This window comes from Haliotis rubra, unplaced genomic scaffold (assembly GCF_003918875.1).
Source record: "Haliotis rubra isolate DU_JTF1 unplaced genomic scaffold, ASM391887v1 Scf421, whole genome shotgun sequence".
Taxonomy (NCBI): Eukaryota; Metazoa; Mollusca; class Gastropoda; order Lepetellida; family Haliotidae; genus Haliotis; species Haliotis rubra.
This window is the reverse complement of record NW_025767104.1, coordinates 309,491-329,895: the sequence shown is the minus strand read 5'-3', so window position 1 is coordinate 329,895 and position 20,405 is coordinate 309,491. Positions and strand designations below refer to the sequence as shown.

At 37.6% G+C, this 20,405-nt stretch overlaps 1 protein-coding gene and 1 long non-coding RNA gene across 2 annotated transcripts; both read right to left on the bottom strand.

The window, feature by feature from the left end:
* Positions 1-10,676: 10,676 nt before the first annotated feature.
* On the bottom strand, positions 10,677-12,786 carry LOC124288626. Its single transcript, XM_046725178.1, has 5 exons — positions 12,751-12,786; positions 12,415-12,487; positions 11,802-12,059; positions 11,453-11,482; positions 10,677-10,885 (listed from the first exon to the last, which is right to left on the bottom strand). Exons 1-5 carry the CDS (start codon positions 12,784-12,786, stop codon positions 10,677-10,679), a joined length of 606 nt encoding a protein of 201 aa, XP_046581134.1.
* A 1-nt stretch (position 12,787) lies between these two features.
* On the bottom strand, positions 12,788-16,992 carry LOC124288609. Its single transcript, XR_006901489.1, has 3 exons — positions 16,874-16,992; positions 13,052-13,117; positions 12,788-12,847 (listed from the first exon to the last, which is right to left on the bottom strand). It is a non-coding gene; the product is annotated as an uncharacterized LOC124288609 (long non-coding RNA).
* Positions 16,993-20,405: the final 3,413 nt, after the last annotated feature.

The following is a 20,405-nucleotide window of genomic DNA, read 5'->3' as shown; positions in this document are numbered from 1 at the left end:
GTCCAACTTGTATGAGAGTGTCATGTACCTCAGGTGGATTCAGAGCTGAATGCCTGTGAGAGTGCTTAACCTGCATTTAAAGTCATGCTGACGAATGATTTGGTGGAATCTTTACCAACAAATGGCTAACAAACAGTGATTGTTTCCAGAATTGTTCATGTTAAATTTCCCACGTTTCTTTACCATAGAATTATCATTTGCTCTTTGAAGGCTCACTATATGTTGACCCGTGAAGATCTGGTTAGAAATGATCTTCAGTAACCCATGCTTGTCGTAAGAGGCGACTAACGGGATCGGGTGGTCAGGCTCACGGACTTGGTTGATACATGTCATCGTATCCCAATGGAGTTGATCGATACTCATGATGTTGATTATTGGATTGTCTGGACTCAAGTATTTACAGACCGTCGCCATATAGCTGGAATATTGCTGGGTGCGGCGTACACCTAAACTCACTCACTCACTTACTATATGTTAGTTTTACTCAAGGTTTACGTTTTTAGCTGACATGTTTGACTAATGCTTGAAGTTAACATGTAGTTATGCAGATATTATATTATTAAGGTACATAGCAAGGGAATATGTTGTGATCAATTAGGAGATAAACATACGCGTACGGGTCTAAATCAAATTTAGAGCTATTATAATTTCATTATATACCTCTGATTTTCCAACACAGTATGTTTATCTCCATTCTACCATAACCGATTTGTAAAAACATACATACTGTGTTGGAAAATCAGAGGTATATAACGTGGTTATATACCTCTGAATGACTTTAATCAACCAATCACAATCCAGTATTTACTGTAGTCATGGTAGAATGCTCTATATCTAAGGGATATTACAAACTAGCTTCATTTAGGCCCTTAACAACCATGGTGCATCTACACCGTTACAGCCTCGTTAAAATGCCATTTGTGCATTGAAATTATGACATACGGTGGGAATCTGGTGGGCATTATGATAAAGTTGACAGATTGACCTGATAAAGAATAATAGCAAATTTAATTCAAGCATGGGTTATCATAGTTTCATTTATTCATGTAGCTGCACAATTACGAAAATTAATTTGGCTTGAAAAACTCTTTGACTGAATTATGACCTCCAGATTGTGCAAGTGCAGTCAGGCGCTGGTGGTGATTGCGGTGGAAGAGCATTAACTTCATAATTTAAGACTGGGGCATTCAACTGTGATGATAACAGCTTCCAAGTGCTGTAGTTGAGTTTTAGGTGGCAGGAAGTTGGTGTTTATATAAAACAAGAGGTCAGGGAAATAATGGCTTAGGGCACTATATGTAATAGTTGCCACCAATTGTTCCCCTCATGGTAATTTGTTTCTCTTGATTATGCATTGTGATTGTCTCAATGAGTGACTTCAGGTTTCACGATTATCTGATATTGGTCAAGACATGATAAATAACCAATCCCTTTTATGTCTCTCATCCACCTGAAGGAAAAATATGTTTCTCTCATATGTTTCATATTAATTTCGCAGGTATTTTAAAGTAGATTTATTGAAGTTTCTTCCTAGTGGGAAAATTAATAGTTTAAATGATGATTTCTAAAAAGTAATAAATAACCGTTTATCTGCACTTGCCTCTTCGAAGGATAGAATTACTATACATCAATGGGCTCAGTATTCAGTAGTCTTCGAGCATGGCTATTTTACAATCAGCATCGACGGATAAATGTTCCTGTGGAAATCAGATCTGTGAAAGAGAGCTACATGACTTAATGTCTTGTCTCTTGCCTTGCCCGTAGAAGATACTGCTGTGTAATATATTTTACGGCAGTATTACACAAGTGTAATAACGCTAGACATATGACATCAAAAGTTGTGTTTTTTTCATGTTTTTATTCCCAGAATTATGTTTACAAAATTTACCTCAGTAGTACAGTATAGGTAGCTTCATAGTACATAAGTACAGTATAGGTAGCTTCATAGTACATAAGTACAGTATAGGTAGCTTCATAGTACATAAGTACAGTATAGGTAGCTTCATAGTACATAAGTACAGTATAGGTAGCTTCATAGTACATAAGTACAGTATAGGTAGCTTCATAGTACATAAGTACAGTATAGGTAGCTTCATAGTACATAAGTACAGTATAGGTAGCTTCATAGTACATAAGTACAGTATAGGTAGCTTCATAGTACATAAGTACAGTATAGGTAGCTTCATAGTACATAAGTACAGTATAGGTAGCTTCATAGTACATAAGTACAGTATAGGTAGCTTCATAGTACATAAGTACAGTATAGGTAGCTTCATAGTACATAAGTACAGTATAGGTAGCTTCATAGTACATAAGTACATACTCCTAGGCCAAATGTAGAGATATCATCACTATAAGGTAATATGATACACCCGGTTATAACCCACACTGATATGAGATCAGTTTTACGCCGCTTTTCAATATTCCAGCAATATCACGGCGGGGACACCAGAAATGGGCTTAACACATTGTGCCCATGTGGGAATCGAACCTGGTCTCTTCGGCGTGACGAGCCAAGGCTTTGTCAACCACTACTGGCTAACCCTTTACCGCCCCAGATCCTAAAAGATACACTTTATTTGGCCTAGGACTTACAGTATAGGTAGCTTCATAGTACATAAGTACAGTATAGATAGCTTCATAGTACATAAGTACAGTATAGGTAGCTTCATAGTACATAAGTACAGTATAGGTAGCTTCATAGTACATAAGTACAGTATAGGTAGCTTCATAGTACATAAGTACAGCATAGGTAGCTTCATAGTATATCCGTACAGTACAGGTAGTATCATAGTAGATAAGTCACAGATATGTAAAATGGTCAAACTAATCGTGTATATGAAGCATTACATGTTGTACAAGTCTGTTGATAAAAGTTCAATTATTGGCAAATAAAGACTGGGAGGAGGACCAGAAGCTGAAGAATTTGGCATAATTACAATTAGAAAAAGCTATTATTTTTGTTGCTTCATAATATTTATGATTTCTGCTTTAATATATCAAATATCCAGAGTTTGCTTTTTTCTGCTTTTTCTGTAAATAGCTTCTTTAACTACCAAAACTACAGCATTCAATGAATTATTGTGTTTGCTTTTAATTCCAAATAAAATATTCTCTAGTGGAAAATTAACTTCACCCTTCGAAACAGTTGCAAACGATTTTTCACCTTCCTTTCATATCTTTTTCACATAAAAGCATTCAAACAAAAGATGTACCATGGTCTCTGGATCTTGTCCACAGAATGTACATAAGTGTAATTCACATATTCCTATCTTGTACAAAAAGCTATTTGTTGCTAAAATAATATTCACTATTTTAAATTGGAACCATCTCATATTCACACTCTCAGTACATCTATAAGACATCAGATTAATATTTTCTTGTTCTGATCTATCAATTATTCTATTCAAACACTTTTGACATTTTTCTTGTGCATCTGTACTGAATTCTGGAGCAAATAAAATCTGATAAAACATTTTACAACCCTTCTGTATATTGATTATGCTGTATACATTAAACGGGAGAGTAGGATCATGTATCCTTTCTTGGTGATCACTGATCAAACTTAATATATCTCACTACTGTTGACTTGATCCCTTGATATAAGATAAAAGTTGTTTCTAAATAATATGTTTCTACAAGTTTGTTAAAAGAGTAAATTTCAACATTTTCATTAAACATGTCCTTAATGAAACACATACCCTCTCCTATCCAGTGTCTATATTCTACCCATTTGCCACCAATAGAGATATTAGAGTTGTACCATAATGATTGAGTTTTTATGTCAGAAATATTTGCAATCTTATCATAGCATTTGGATAAATACAAACCCCATGCTGATACAACATCCCTTCCAAAAAAGTATTTGTAATATATGGCACTAAAGTTGTCCTTCATAGTTAGGTGGTTGTGTCATAACACTTCTCTTGGCCCTATCTATCTATCCCGCCTTATGAAGTTAAAACATTTCTGTTTAGCTGTTCATCTGTAGGGTTAGGTAAAGAGGCAAACAAGAGATTCATCTTAGGTAGTAGTAAAGATTTCAAAATAGTATTTCTACCCATAGGCGTTAAATGTCTAACTGACCATTGTTTCATTACTTTTTCAATATTTTCAAATTTCTCTTTATAGTTTAAATTTACCATTTCTTCTAAATCTATACTAAAATTTATCCCCAGTAATTTAAATTGTGTCTGACTCCAATCCAAATTCCACTCTTTACAAAGCTTATATTTATATCTCTTCTTTGACCCAATCCAAATTAATTTAGTCTTCTCGACATTAACCTCAAGTCCAGAAAATCTTTAAAAAAAGTGTAGAATATTCATAACAGCATACAGACTTTTCTCCGACCCATCCAAAGACATAATAGTATCATCTGCAAATTGTTCTAAAATATGTTCTATATTGCCCATTCTAATAACTTTAATCTTTTTTTTCATTTCTTATCAATATAGCCAATATTTCAACACACAATATAAAAATATATGGTGATATCGGATCCCCCTGGCGACAGCCTCTCTCCTGTAACTGGGAAAAAGGTGCTTGCAATACCATTGACTAACACACTTGATCTGTAACAAAAGTAGAAATCCACGGAAAATTCAAAGTTATTATTAAACATGATAGCTGTTCCTCTTGCATTGCTTTTATAAGTGCTAATATAACATTCTTTATAGCTCCAATGCTGTTTTAGCAATTGTTCCTGGTCTCTGGTAAAGTGGACATTTTGTAAACGGTGTTCGGTGAACCCGGACTGGATGTCCGAATATCAACGAAACTTGCTCAGAGACAATAAGCTGGCTAACGTCGAAAAACTTGTTCCGAACTTGATGAACAAGACAAAATACGTCGTTCACTATCGTAATCTGCACCTGTACTTGTCGCTTGGAATGAAACTCACGAAAATACACAGGGCGCTCCAGCTTGATCAAAGTCCATGGATGGAGCCTTACATTCGGTTGAACACGAATCTGATAAAACAAGCCACGAGCGACTTAAAAAAAAACTTGTACAAGCTCATGAACAACTTGGTGTTCGGCAAGACGATGGAGAATTTGAGAAAACGCGTTAACGTGAAATTAGTCAGATCCAGCGAGGAAGAAAAACTCAGGAAACTGATCGCCAGCCCGGCGTTCAACTAAAGCAAGATATTCGACGACGACTTGGCAGCACTGCACATGAACAAAAGCCACATCAAATTCAACCGGCCCGTTAAGGTGAGGATGAGCATCCTCGAATTATCCAAACACTTGATGTATGATTTCTACTGCAACGAGCTGAAAAAGCAGTACGGCAACAGGTGCGAAGTGGTGTACGTGGACACGGATTCCCTGCTGATGGAAATTCACACCGAGGACGTGTATGAAGACATGAAGAAACACATCCACCTGTACGACACCAGCGACTACCATAAAGATCACCCTATGCACAGCCAAGTCAACAAAAAAGTGCTCGGCAAGATGAAGGACGAATTCAAGGGCACGCTGATCACGAGGACGTCGGCTTGAGACCCAAGATGTATTCCATCAAGAAAGCTGACGACGACGAAATCCGACGTCGCCAAAGCTTGGCTTAAAGAACAAGCCATCTGGTAAGTTTACCTGCCGGCGCCTCAGTACATCCCGAGAAGAAAATTCGACATTCAACGCCGAATCGCGTTCACCAAGCCTACCTCCTATTTCTACCTCCTGACAGGGTGAGGCGTAAAACCTACAAGTATGCCCTGACAGTCGTCGACGTTGCCAGTCGCTACAAGGAAGCCGAACCATTGATGACCAAAGATTCGAGCGAAGTCGCCAAAGCCTTAGAATGCTTTTACAAATGCAGTCGCTTGAACTGGCCTGCTGTATTGCAAATCGATCCCGGACGCGAGGTCGTGGGAGCCATGTCACAACAGCTGGCCAAGCACAAAGTCCAGGTGAAACGAGGTGTGGTGGGAGCTCACCGAACCCAAGCCATAGTCGAGAGATTCAATCTCACCTTAGCCGAATGCCTGTTCTCACATCAGTACTCGAAGGATTTAATTGATCCCAAAAACAGAAACACGGAATGGGTTGTACACTTACCGCGAGTGGTGGATGTCATCAACAACGAAGTCACCATACACGTGGGCAAGAGACCCGTCAAAGCCATCAAAATGAAATTTGTCGAATTGTCGTCGGCAGCGTCACGTCGCTATTAATCAGAAAAAAAACATTACCGGACCAGGTCAGCATTAGGTACTTGTACCAGCTGGGAGAATACGAAGGAGACAGCAGAAAACGTGCCACCGATCCGATATGGTCCATGAAAACGTACAACGTGGACCTTGTCGACATCAAAGACGGCGAATCGAACTTGTACTACTTGAAAGACGGACCGCCAAGTCCATTCGTCAGAGAGGAGTTGATGATCGCGTACCTCACGACACCGTCCCTTACACATCACCCACTGTGTGATGATAGTTTCTCGTCATGATTTTTAATCAGTCTTGCATGCCTATTTTTATGCTTAATGTAGCCAGCCAGCCAGCCACCAGTACACCAAGCCGAGAGAGACACACGCACACGCACTGCGACTCGTCTGCCCACAGCGCTCGGAGGAGCAACCACCCCCGAGGCGACTCGAGCTCACTTAAAAGTCAATATTTCAGAAACTGGTCCTGTACCCCCATTGTGTATACTACTCGGTATCTAGTGTGACCACCACGAGCGGCAATAACTAAAGCACAGCGTCCATGCATGGAGTGCACCAATCGATTGATGAAGGCACCTGGAACCACACTCTGAAAAAGGCCTGGGGCAATAAATTGGCTGTGTTCGGCCTTGGTATCACATTATTCAGTCTCATCTGAATTTCATCCCAAAGATGATCAATTGGGTTTAAATCAGGACTAAAGGCTTGGCACTGCATAATATTGACACCGTTCTACTATAGCAAGTCCCATGTAGCTCTGGCGGTATGGGCCCGGGCGTTATCATGCTGGAAAACGTTGTTCCGGTGACGTGCGAAATGTGTTATGACGTGGGGTCGATGTAGCACACCGCTGTGATGACACATCCTCCATGTGGACCAAGGTTCTGGAACACCACAGGACCCAGTCTCTGGTTCAGGACCCCGTTCCTCAAAGCGATTGTAACACTACAATAGTTGTAAATCACTACAATCCAGTTGTAACTTTAACTTACAATCACACCACCGTTCCTCAAAGCAATTGTAAATTACAATAGTTGTAAGTTACAATCACTTCCGTAAGTTGCTTATGACCGTCTGTAACTTACTTACGATCGATTGTTGTGTATGAACAAGATGGCGGCGTTTGCTGTAATTCATAAACAGAGGACACAGAAATTTGGCCTTGAGAGGATATTTCGAGACCGTAGTCATGTTCTTGATGTTTACAATGACGCTGTAATATTTTCAAGGTACAGAATGACGAGGGCTTCCATTCTTAAACTGGTAAGCATGCTAGAACCTAGGTTGTCCTCGAACACCCAGCGTTTACATGCAATCTCGGTAGAAAACAAGGTTTTGATTACTTTGCGATATCTTGCGAAGGGCGGATTTTTCTCCGAGCTTGGAGATATCCATGGCACCGCAAAGTCAAGTGTATGCAGGGTGATTCACCCAACGATCAGAGGAATAATTGACGTATTGAACAATATACATTTTCCTACTGTCGAATCAGCACCTCATACCATGTTGGGCTTGTATGAGATCAGTGGCTTTCAAAAGTGTTAGGATGTGTTGATGGAACTCTCATACCGATCAAGCGTCCCCCAATCGATGTCGAGCAAGCGTACGTTTGCAGGAAGGGCTACAATGCCATCAACGTACAGGGATCTGTGACCACACACTAAGGCGAGTATTGTTTACAGTTACAAATGTATACGTAAACAAAGCAAATTCGTCAAGTACTCTGATTTATTTCTGATAATGTCACCTTGAAAAAACCTACACTACAAACATCTTCCGCTGTTGTGGTGTGAGGAGTTTAGTGGATGAGAAGATAACTCTAAATATATTTCCTGTCTGTGATGACAAAACTTTAAATAAATAAGCGTTCATAAAATATTAATTGTCTTAGTAATTAAAGGAATATTTATGGAAACAAATAATTGTGAAATATTCTTATGTAGCAGTGCATTTTTATTCTTTTGAAGGATATATTTTCAATTTGCTATCATCATATTTTTTTAATTTTATTAGTAAAATACTTTGTAATAATAATACGTGTATGCACCGTGTATTAATAAATTGTATGGTAATAAATTTCCAACAAGAAAAAATTGCCTGCCTTTCAGCACAGACAAGACAGATAGATTTCACATTCGTTTACATCTGTTACAAACAGTGATTTACACATAATGACATAATTGAATTTGTTTTAACTTGCAGATTCAGCAATGCAGTTGCAAAATGGCCAGGCTCAAGCCATGACTCCTCTATATTGAACAACAGTCAAGTTGCAGAGCTCCTTGACACTGGGAACCTGCCAGGGGTATAGCTCGGAGACTCGGGGTTAGTATCATTTACCTCAAACAAAAGATACTGTGATACTATTTACAGAATCTTCTATCTGACTAACCCCCAAAATGAGAGTAACCAATAAAGTTGGATAAAACTTACATATTTCACAATATATTAAATCATTAAAGGAAATACTGAAATAGTTGAATAATTTTTGTATATTGTTGGTAGATTTGCTACTAAATGACTTGTGATTACATGTAAAAAAAAGTATATTGTTCCACAGTTACGGATGTAAGCAATGGCTAACTTGACCATGCCATTGACATCTTTGGAGTATTAACTGTTTAGAAAAGATAAAACATCAACTGTGTGTTTGGCCAATTTGTTATTGTTATTGAGTATTTGAATAACAGTTAATTAATGGACTCGGCAATCGGCCAACTCATAATGTTTATCGATTTAGTAACATAACTATTTTATAACAATATTTCTGTCATGTTACAAGTTTGTTAAATCAATATAGAAAGATAATCAGATTCGATTATCTTCCAACAATGAATGAATAACTTGAAAGGACCACACAAAAAGGAATGTCTTGGATATTGTTATATTCTCAAGAAACAAGGTAACATAAATCAACATTTTGACATATAATTTATAAGAAATGGTAACATATGTAAATGACCTTATTGATCTGATGAAAAAGGGTAAATGACTCCAGTTAAAGGCCATGGTAAGTGTTGCCATTAGGCTGGTAAGAAATATATTGAATCTGTATGGTAAAAGGATACTTATATTGTTCCTATTCAATTCATGGATCTGCATACAGCATTGTATATTCAACAGGTGTTTACACAAAACGACTGGTTGCCTGCCATTCAGCACTGACAAGTGTTGTAAAGTCATTATCACATGCATGAAGCTTCACAATTACTGCATGGATGAGAAAGTGGCGCTACCAGAGCTACATGAGGAGCATGAAGACCCCTCTCTTCACCACCTGGCGACATATGTCATCCATGCCAATTATGGACTCTCACTCAGAAACAAGATCATTCAACAAGTATTCAGCCAGTAGTAAGTATGTTGTTTTGAATGGTATGTCTAATATTAGCTCTAATAAATACTAGCATTACAGAATTAAGATACATGACAATTTCGGTATTAACAGAATTTAAGTCATTGAATTATTCCCCAAAGAAAGTGGTTCTCAAATTATTATTATATTTAATACACTTAAATGAACTTAAAATGAACTATTTATTTTCTTGAAACAACTTATTATTTTTGGCACATATTCTGGTTTACATATATCAAGACAATGTAAATATGAAAATCAAATTTACAGATGCAGGTCAAAATACACCTATAATATAATGGACAGATTCATTTGGAGTACAAGATCAATGCATTTCCTGTAAGGTCCATAACATTAAATGCTATGAAACAACTTCTTCAGGATAACAACTAATGCAATGGAAATAATTGCCTTGAATATTAGACTATTACTTTCCTTTAAAAAGTTCATTTTCCCTATCATTTTCCCTATCAAAACGAATTGGATATCCATACAAGGAACATGAGAATTTGGGATGAAAGAGAATTGATATACAAAAGTGGATTAAGTGGGTACCGGTAAGTGATACATGCTTAAATTCACTCTGACCTCATGTACATTACTAGTAGATAGATGCTGCTCTTCTGTTAGTTAGCATTCTCCTGACGAAGGGACAAGGAAAAGCCCTGAAATGTTGTGTACAATAAAGAAGAAGTTGACATCCATAATATTTTTGGTATTTCTCTGCAAGATATACACTCTAAATTCACAAAAATATCTAAACTCTAAAACAGAGAAGGTATCCCCAAATACCAAAAAAATAGAACATGTGCATGTTTGCAGAGATATTGTATTATGCATATTATACTCTGGTTTGATTTTATTACTTTCTGTACTGGGGATTTATCTGAAAGTTCATACACGGTAAAGTGGAATTTTTAGCAGTCAACTCCATTACACAATACAATGTCAGGGTTTTGTATATTTTCACAGTAGATATTGTACAATTTGCAACATTGATGTACTCTCAAGTATTCCTAACATGACAAATCTGGCAATTAGGAACTACATTTGTATTTATATTTATTATTGAACTGAAATGAAAATAACTACTAGAGAGGTTAGCTATTTCCCTTCAAATAACTACAATTAGTTGACATACATTTCAATACTCGTTAGGGAAGTTGACTGTTGGGAAGACACTGTAATCACACAATTCCTTTTCCTTCTCCTTCATGGCCAGTAATTTTTCTTTAATTGCCAAGTCTCTGTCTTGGTAGGCTTTTGTGCAGAGGAAGAAATCTTTCCATAGTTTGTCTACTTTCCTCTCTTCTATAGCGACTAACTTCTCCAAGGGGTCTTCTTCCTTGATTTCTGAAAGATTAAAACTAACATGATGCAAAACTGTCAGATTTTCTGGACCATTGACTGAAATGTTTTGGGAAAAAATTGAAGAATATTAGGGATCATATATAATTCATGCAGTCACAGACTGACATTTTATTCAAAGAGATGAAAGAAAATCATTCATGGGTTGAAATATCAGGTTTGCAGTACTACATTTATCAATTTTTAGCCGAACAATAACCACATTTCATATCAACATCAAATAATACCTAAAACCCCAAAACTTATATTGATATTTTACTCTTAAATAAGATTAAATGCACAAAATAATTGTATCCGTCACAAGTGCAATTTCATTAATGGCTCAATTGAATCACATTAACAAGGGGGCCGGAGGCCTGAAATACAACAAAGTTTTTTTCGAATTTGACTTTCACAAGTATTTTACATAATTATTCAATACACCCGAAAAATTCTGGTGAAAATTGCAATATCTTAGAGTAGGTATTAATACAGTTATATCGCAATATGTAGGCATATTTCTAAAATGTTAACATGTTAGTTGTATCATAACAGTTATGGAAATGTATTTACCTAATTTCCTTTTCCCTTTAGACTTTATTTCTGAAATATAAAAAGAAAAAAATTATACTTGGTGACAAAAGATGACATCATCATTTGCTGAGCAAAAGATTACAGATGAGTTATATATATATTACACTGAGAACACAAAATATCGTACTTCAGTGCCGTGTAATTGTAAGAAATAAAGTGCTGTTTTGCTGACATAGTACATTTCAGATTTTCAAATGAAGCAATATTATAAGTTTAGAAAAACAAGAATTAGGTATATTGAGTGTTTCTTAAAAGTACATTTACATTTGCATTCAATATGCACACTTATTGTTTTTCAGAATCTTGAAAGAAGTGGCAAATGCTGTACCTTTCACTGTGACAACCTCTGCAGCAGCACTGCTAGAATTTCCTGATGCCACACTAACTGCCAATTTCATTGCTGAGGTACCTGCTGATGTTACTGTCGATGATGTATGTGTTGAGGAGGCGACAGGTTTCAGTGTGGATGAGCACGTCGAAGAAGCTACAGTGTTCAGTGTGGAGTCGCTCGTTGACAACAATGTTGAAGAGACTACCGATATTGGCATCGAGGATGTCAGGGTAACCAGTGTTGATATTCCTGGACCTGGTTAAAGAGCAACATATACATTGTACACATAACATAGCAAATTTGTTTATCATATGATATCATTTAATCATACATGTTTATTCTTAATCTGCCATCTTCAGTTAATTCAATTTGCTTATGTTAAGATTCTGTATCATTTCTTAGATCGTAAGCTGATTATATGTCTCAGTAAAGTCCATATATTTTACATAAATTGTTTTGTTATCTATTTTACATACTTGATATATGCTTGTTTATTCCAACAAAACACATTGTGATACATTCAATCAGATATTTACGTTGTATTTTGTTATCAATACTATTGAAAATTAAAGAAACTTTAATTAAACAAATTTTTATTGAATAGACTTACATTCATCATTAAGTCCCACTTCCATGCCACCTTCCACTCCATCAGTTTGACAAGTAGGGATCACTGACAAAACCTGCCACACAACATATGGTACATTAAGTCTCTGACAAAGTAAATGTGATAATTGTGATTTGTAATGATGTTGTATTGATAATTCACCTTATAATGTAACTGAGTGAACTCCAATATGTTATTAGTTTAAATTACTACATTTACACTTACAAAATATGTAGTAATCACATTGACTTAAAGGAAAATGTTAATTAAATTGCAGTGAATGATTCAAGAGAACCCATATCATTTTACAATTGAAAATTACAATTGCTTCCACAATACCTTTTTCTTCAATGGCCGTGAGGTTTGCGGGAGCATTGCCACCCCTGTGTATTTCTGCTCCTTCTTCAATGATATGGACTTTTTCTTGACATAACACCTGTGAGGTAACAAAATGTAAGTTAATTTGCTTGTCAAATTAAACATTTCTTAGAGATATTTTGCCGAAGAGCATCGTATGAAAAATATAAACCCTTCATATTTTCGCTTTTATAGGTAATAAAATAAAATCACTGCCAATTCAGTATCGTATTTAAATTATCCAAATTATGTGGACAAATTATAGTTTAAAACAATTCCTTACTTGTAATCATTCCACTTCTTGCGAACTTCAATCGCTCCCCTGTTAGTCGCACAAACTGCGTTGATTCTAAAAATATCATTAAAATTTGTCAACATTTATGAACAACATCAAACTATAAATAATAATAAGTAAAAGAATGGTCTCTATATTACTTGTTTGCAATACTGGAAAAATGTTATTTCATTATTGTCCATATATTTCTTATCAAATCTATATAAACAAACGGCATAGAGGCATACATTATCATAATATTACGTAACTTCATAGAGGACAAAATATTAAATTTTGCGGCGCAATTCACATGATATAGTATGTAAACAAACAGAAATTCTTTATAGGCCACTCACTTCTCGGCAATAGCTTCCCACAGCCTCCCTTGACTTTCGCCGTGACGGTTGCCGAGAAGGCTCCAAATAATGCTGACTGGTGGTGTGTCACTTCTTCAACAAGAATTTCAAGCTCGCTGACTTGAAAGTTCGACCTCCTACTCTTTTTTTCGTCTGACATTATCTCAAATTTAGTTCACGTCGTCTGCTTGGAAGGGGAGGCAACTCTCACCAACCGGAAGTAATTGAAACGCATTATTTCTAACTTTGTCGCAGAAGATCACGATTGTAATTTACGATCGCAAGAGTTACAATCGCGAGACTTACAATCCCCTTACAATAGCTTTGAGGAACGAAAACAAATTATTATTTACGATAATTGTAAAGTTGATCGTAGGGCTTACAACTGATTGTAGCTACGATCTCTTTGAGGAACGGGGCCCAGGCCTATTCCATCCCAAACCATGATGCTTGCGCCTCCCCATGAGTCTCTTTCCATAACACATTGGTTTGAGTAACGCTGGCCACGACTGGCCATGTTCTGCCATCTGCAGTTGATACGCAGTACCGACTCTTTTCTGTGAACAGAACAGTTCTCCATTGCCTGTATCGCCAGTTTTGGTGTTGTAGGGCAAACTGTAGACGTTCACGCCGATGACGAGGGGTGAGGATAGGTCCACGGTAAGGTCTACTGCAATGGGGGTTCCCGCTGTTAAGACGTCGGCGTACTGTATCAGTACTGATTGATCTTCCGTGTGTTCCCACTGTCTGGCGTGCTGTTTCGGATGCCTGCATGAAGGGTTTATGTACATGCTGTCGCACAACATGGCGGTATTGTCGTCTTGTGGTCACCCTTGGTCTGCCAGTACGAGGGCGATCATTTGTGGTGTTGGTGGCCCGGAAACGTTGCTGCAGCCTGTAGATAGTCCGAACGTTGACCTGGAAGTGATCAGCAACGGCTTGTGCAGTGTGGCCAGCTTGGTTCCTCTGAGCTGTCGTGAGTCGCGGCATCCTGCTGACGTTGTAATGAGAATGTTTCAACCAGGTTTGGGGGTGCATTTTATAGGGCTGGTCCTTGTGAACAGCTCGTGCAGCATGAGTTGCATGTAAAACATGGAGAACACCGTACCATCTCCGAGATCAGGTTAGTTTTTGAGACCATTTCCTGGGTTCAGTTCTGAGTTTGGGAAGAAATGTCTTTGCTCAGGTAAAAAATATAATCAAAACATTACAAGAGTTTACAGTTATCCGTTTCTGCGAAGGAAAATTCGAAACTGACGTTTCTTTTGCTGCTTAGTATATATTCAGATGCAAAAGTTATTGCGACATTGTTGTTTTTCGCTGGTAGGCTTGTGGATAGATTTTTGTATTTGAAACAGGGAGTTAGATCAGGAAACAATGGTCAAGTAAACGCAACCAGGCACATGTTCGAAATGTGAAAGAAGCATGGCGTATTCGAGAAAATAGCTAAGACTGATCACTTTAAAGGGCAAGACGCTTATTATTTCTATCTATTACAGTCTGAAGAAGACGATTAAACGTCCACACACACACAATTTACCATCTACGGCGACCTTTTAGCAAAACATCAACAAAAAACCAAGTGAAAGACCGTCCCTGCAGTGGCCGCCGACAAGTAACGACCCCTGCAGATTATGACCTATGGTTTGAAACACGCATCTCCGTCACAGGTTCCATCCAGAAACCCATACAGCCCAAACCATACTTGGCGGGAGGGGTGTTTTTGTGAGAACAGATCAATGACGTCTAAGCGTCTTTGCAAAACGTCCAGGTCCAGTTCCTGGAACATCGACGTTGACGTCTCCATTAGAAAGGAGATCTCTTGAGTGATGAGTCACATATTGGCGCATGGGTAAACGTTACATCCGACCATGTGTCCCGAAAGGGGATCGTGATTGAGGGGAAATTGAATACTGCTTCTTTACCGTTTATGCAACAGAAGGGCTCTTGAGTGACTTTCAGCGCGATAACGCCAGGCCATACGTTACTCGAGTTGCATAATCCCTGATGTCTCACTCATTGAACACTCTGGGATGAAATGGAGAGACGTTTACGACGTCATCCGAATCCTCCAACAACGCTGAGGGAACCCTTTAGCTGATATGGAATAATCGACGTTTAGTGTCCTCAACGAGGCATCAATTAACTCGCTACTAACCTTGTGAACGCGCTTGGGAATCCATCTTGTGTTTACATCAAAAACACATGTCATCGCTAGTGGTGGTTTATACAATTAGATTGATGGTGTCCTCATAGTGGCCGAACTTTCCGACACTGTTGATATTTCATTTTGGTGTATGTATTTTCCCAGAACGCCAGTACATAGTTACTAAATTTCCTTTTCGGTCTTTGTTGTTGTAATAAGTAAACTACAACTACAATTTTCATACGCGGAATTTGGATTACAAAGCATATGTAAGTGAGTGAGTTTAGTTTTATGGCGATTTTGGAGCAATATTCAAGCACTATTGCAGCAGGGAACACAAGAAATGGGCTTCACACAATGTACATCTGCCCTTGTACTGGGAATCGGATCAACATGTAGTATTTGTGCTAATCGTTAAAAAAAGGGTTGTGCTTGATTAATGCTCATGGCTCTGTATTGGCAACATGAAGCATGAGTAAGTGGAGATCTTTGCTTTTTTTTTCTCCTACTCTAAATTAATGTTCTTTACGAGATAATCGATACTGATTTTTATCTTGTTTTGACGTTTTGAATTTACCTGTACGAGGATATCCGGTGAAGTATATGTCATCTGGCTTCATGTTGAAACCTTTGATTTGTTGTAGTACTTCGACTTTAAACAATGACACGTAATGTACCCCTTGGAATAGTTCATAGGTTAGGGTTTGGCCGCTTCGATCTGTTACTTTAACCATGTGCTGCCCGCTGTAATCTACGTCCAACGTCTTCCCAGATACCTAGGAACAACAGGTGCTCGTTTATATCGTTCATGTAATTGTAAACACATCCCATTTAAGGAATGTATAATATTTTCCTTATATAGTATGTATAGAATGTAGAACCTGTCAAAATGGAAACCTACGTTTATACTTTCACTTTGTTTGTTATTACAAATCTAATCAATGTTTACTCAATGCTGTGCTCATTTCCACATATTATCATTTCAGATCAATCGGGACATAGGGGGCTTAACAACTCGGGAACTTTATAACAACTCGTATGTGAGATCACAGCAACAACGATTATCTTCAAGACACCTTTTCCGTTTCGTTGACAGGAGGGAGCTTCGGAAAAACGAACTATGAAGCATGGTATTATTTTATAGATGCATCTCCACGTTTCTACTTAATACGGTAAAATTGACGTAAATAACCGCGCCTCCAGGTCATTCACCGTTACCCAGCAAAGAGAAAAGGCATTCTTCAACGTGCCTGTGTTATCGGACAGCAGAACAAAATCTTTTTCAGGGACATTGTAATGAGAAACATGCTTTTTCTCCAGTTTACTCACACTGAATGCCACCTCTTCTCTCTTCGTGTCAGCCATGTTTACACTGTGATACACGGATTATCCACTCAGTCCTGTCACTATGATAACTTCAGTATAACGACAATATGGTGAAAGGTCGCTGTCATAACATGGGTAAAGCGTTACCGTCTTTCTTCTGATATAGGAGGCTTCACATTTATACACAACTACCTTGAAATTCAATCACTTCGAATGCGTTGAGAACGCCTGTCTTATAGAAAGTGGTCAAATTTAACATCTGTTATATTTAGAGTATACTTTATAAATAAAGTACACAATCTAGAACCTTTGTGGGTTGAGTTCCATGCAGGATTCGAACGCAATGTTAATTTGCTAACAGACGGGCATCAACATTTCTGTTAACTCATCCGTTTGGATCAAAGGTCGATAGAGGGGAGTTTCCATGTATATTCTCACGCCGTTATCAAGATAAAAGTTACTACAACCAGGTGAATAGAGGTTTATATGCATAGTGACAAGCAGCAAATTAACAACAGGTAATTCAGCAAGTAGCACGTCGTTGGGGCCAACAGGAGAGTAAGATCAACAAGTCTAAATCCACTCCATTCTCCAAGTGATGGAATCAATCAACATTCAATCAGCTTGTTTATCCTGAACGTTGTACATCGAAACGCCGCTCTATGCAATAAACAGGGAGTTGTTATCACGTAAGTGGTATGTTTCGTTGTGTATCCCCGTACTGTTTACTGCAGTATAAGTGAGATCTGCTTCACTTTGCGAATGACCAATCTTTTGAAGTTAATATAAGTTCTACTTTAGTAAACTGCTACCTAACAGATTGATCTCAGATTAAAACATCTCATTCTAAATTTGTGTTTTCTATTTCAGGTACTAAGAAATACTGAATTTTTACGTATTAGATATACATCTATCGGTACCAGTTTGACGTGTCTGGTCATGAGTTAACTAACATAGTGATTATATATTTTTGACCATTGCATGTGTCATTCACACGTCATTTATGCCATGATAATGTTCTCTGATCCATTTCATCATACAGCATTTATTTCATTCAATGTTTTGAAGCTCATATGAAAACATGAAAAATGTTACTGTTCCAGTTCCTTTTGAAGAGTGAAAGTATTTTTGTTCCTCAAGTCTTCCAACCAATATAGTCATTATGGTTACAAACGACCTGATTTTAATACCTATCAAGTTAGATGTTATACACGCGTGCATGCACACACACCCACACCCACACAAAACATCCGTAATTTGTGAATTCTGTTCGGACGATAAAGAAATATCTAATTTGATCAGAATCAGTATATGAATTATCTTCCCTTACTCTGAGAGAAGCATGGCATTATTCGTTCATTTTTTAATAATTTTATCTGCATAAAAGAAGGTATTATCAAAACCGTGAAACAAACTTGCGTATACTACCATATCACTAACATTGCGATATTGACCATGGAATAAATGTTAAGTTTAGTCTGTTTTCAATGTCATAATATGTGAGGTTCCTCATTCACACATACATACAAACTTACAGCATAACACAAAACAATATGCAACCAACCCAATGTAATAGAATACAAGTTTCACCGCCTGTGCATACCACACTGTTGACGAATCTCTCAGGTGTGTTAGAGCGATAATCACATCGCGACATGATTAACAAGCCTACAGCTCAGCAGATTTTAATAACTTACCTTTTTAATAAGAAAAGCAAGATTTATGGATGTCAACTTCTTTATTGTGAATAACACGAAGTTTCGGAGCATATGCTTGCTCCTTCATCAGGTGAAAATCAGGTCACAGTAATGCATTCCACTTCTTAATGCCCATCAAAGATTTAACTTACTTCCAGAGGCTTCTTTAAAGGTCACATGCAACGTAAAACACAACTTTGCAGATTCTGATACCTTTCGGTATGGACTTACCGAAACAAATCATCAAAAATGCAAATTCAAGTTATAAAGTTGAAAAATAACGCGATGAAAAAAACCGCGCGAAATCGGAGTTCAAACGATTCACTAATTTTCCCCCGAAAATTTCGGGGGAAAACGGGTTTCAACAGCTGGGCTGCGCTCATAGCATGTGCGCAGTGAAATAGGTTCGCGCAACTTGGAAGCGGGCTGTCTGGTGAATACTCGTTGAAGGCTTTGATGTGAGCAATTTAATAATGTTTTGTTGATATCTCACAGGCGAGAGCTTTTTTATATGTTATGACAGTAAATAAACTGTTTATATAATTTCATCTGTCTATTTCCCCACACGTTCTTCTTACCGAGTCACTTTCTCAGTTCGATACTTAAAAGCAATGTCATTATTTAGCGTTGACAGAATTTCTAACTGTGATATACTATGTAGATATGTCGTTGTCACAGACAAAACTCAATGTCTTGTTTTGTTGACACCTGTCTGCCTGTCTGTCTGCTAATGACAATATTCAATACACAACTGCGATCACTGACCACATGCAATTTGAACTTAACACCAATCAGGCTATACACCATAAACAAAACGCATTGATTTATGGCCCGAGTTCGGTCTCTGTCACATTATGTAATTACACAGACAGGCAGGTGTGATACTTGTACACATGACATGTTATGATGTCTGTTGATTGCAAAATGTTATACACAAAAAATGAGCATGTATTTACAAAACCCAACATCTCTATATATACACACACAATCAGCCGTGAGGGCATCTGCAAATGAACCAGCCGTTACACCAGCCCTGACTGGGTTCGGTATCCCGGCTGCTTCGTTTCGAGGGAGGTAAACCCAAGTACAAAATATTGCACTTTTGATTTGCGATTATACGCTTATTATTTTGTTTATTTGTTTTTTCATAATCAGCAATGCATATTATATGTCATGAAGAAGTGATAATTGTGTTTTAATTATGTTTGATATTTTGGAGGCATGTGACCTTTAAGAGGCATAATAACTTATTTATTAACATGGCAGTAGGCCTTGTTAATTGGTGACTATTAACTGCCGTGACTCACTCATCAATCAACAAGGGATTAGGTCACGGGGCGTGCAAATAACAATGATTTACCATCACCCACCAGTTATCTCCCCTTGTGGACATTTCCAAAATTGTAAATCTTTGGAAACATCATTTTTCCAAAATTGGAAATGTCTTGTAAACATGGACTTTTTTTCCAGTGTGAGGGGGTTAGCTTTTGGAGATAAAACATTAAAGTCTCTTGTTGCAAGTGCAAAGGAAAAGTAGTAGCACCTCGGAAGGTACTGACAATCTTGGAATAGAAATTCCAGAAATGTTTTCTTCCAGTGTTGTTACTCGCGCTTACGTTAGACAAATATCATCTGAGAATGATTCCAGGTATAATCCACTTTCACGGATCAGTCTTTTGACCTGTCTGAATTTTCGATCGAGATTATTTATAATTCTGACAATTTGGCCATTAATGAACCATTTCTGGGCATAAAGCAGTTGGTTAAGATGCAGGGAGAAGAAGCCAGAACTCAGGTTCTTGCCAATAGGGCAGTCTCTTTAAAAGAAGATGACAAAG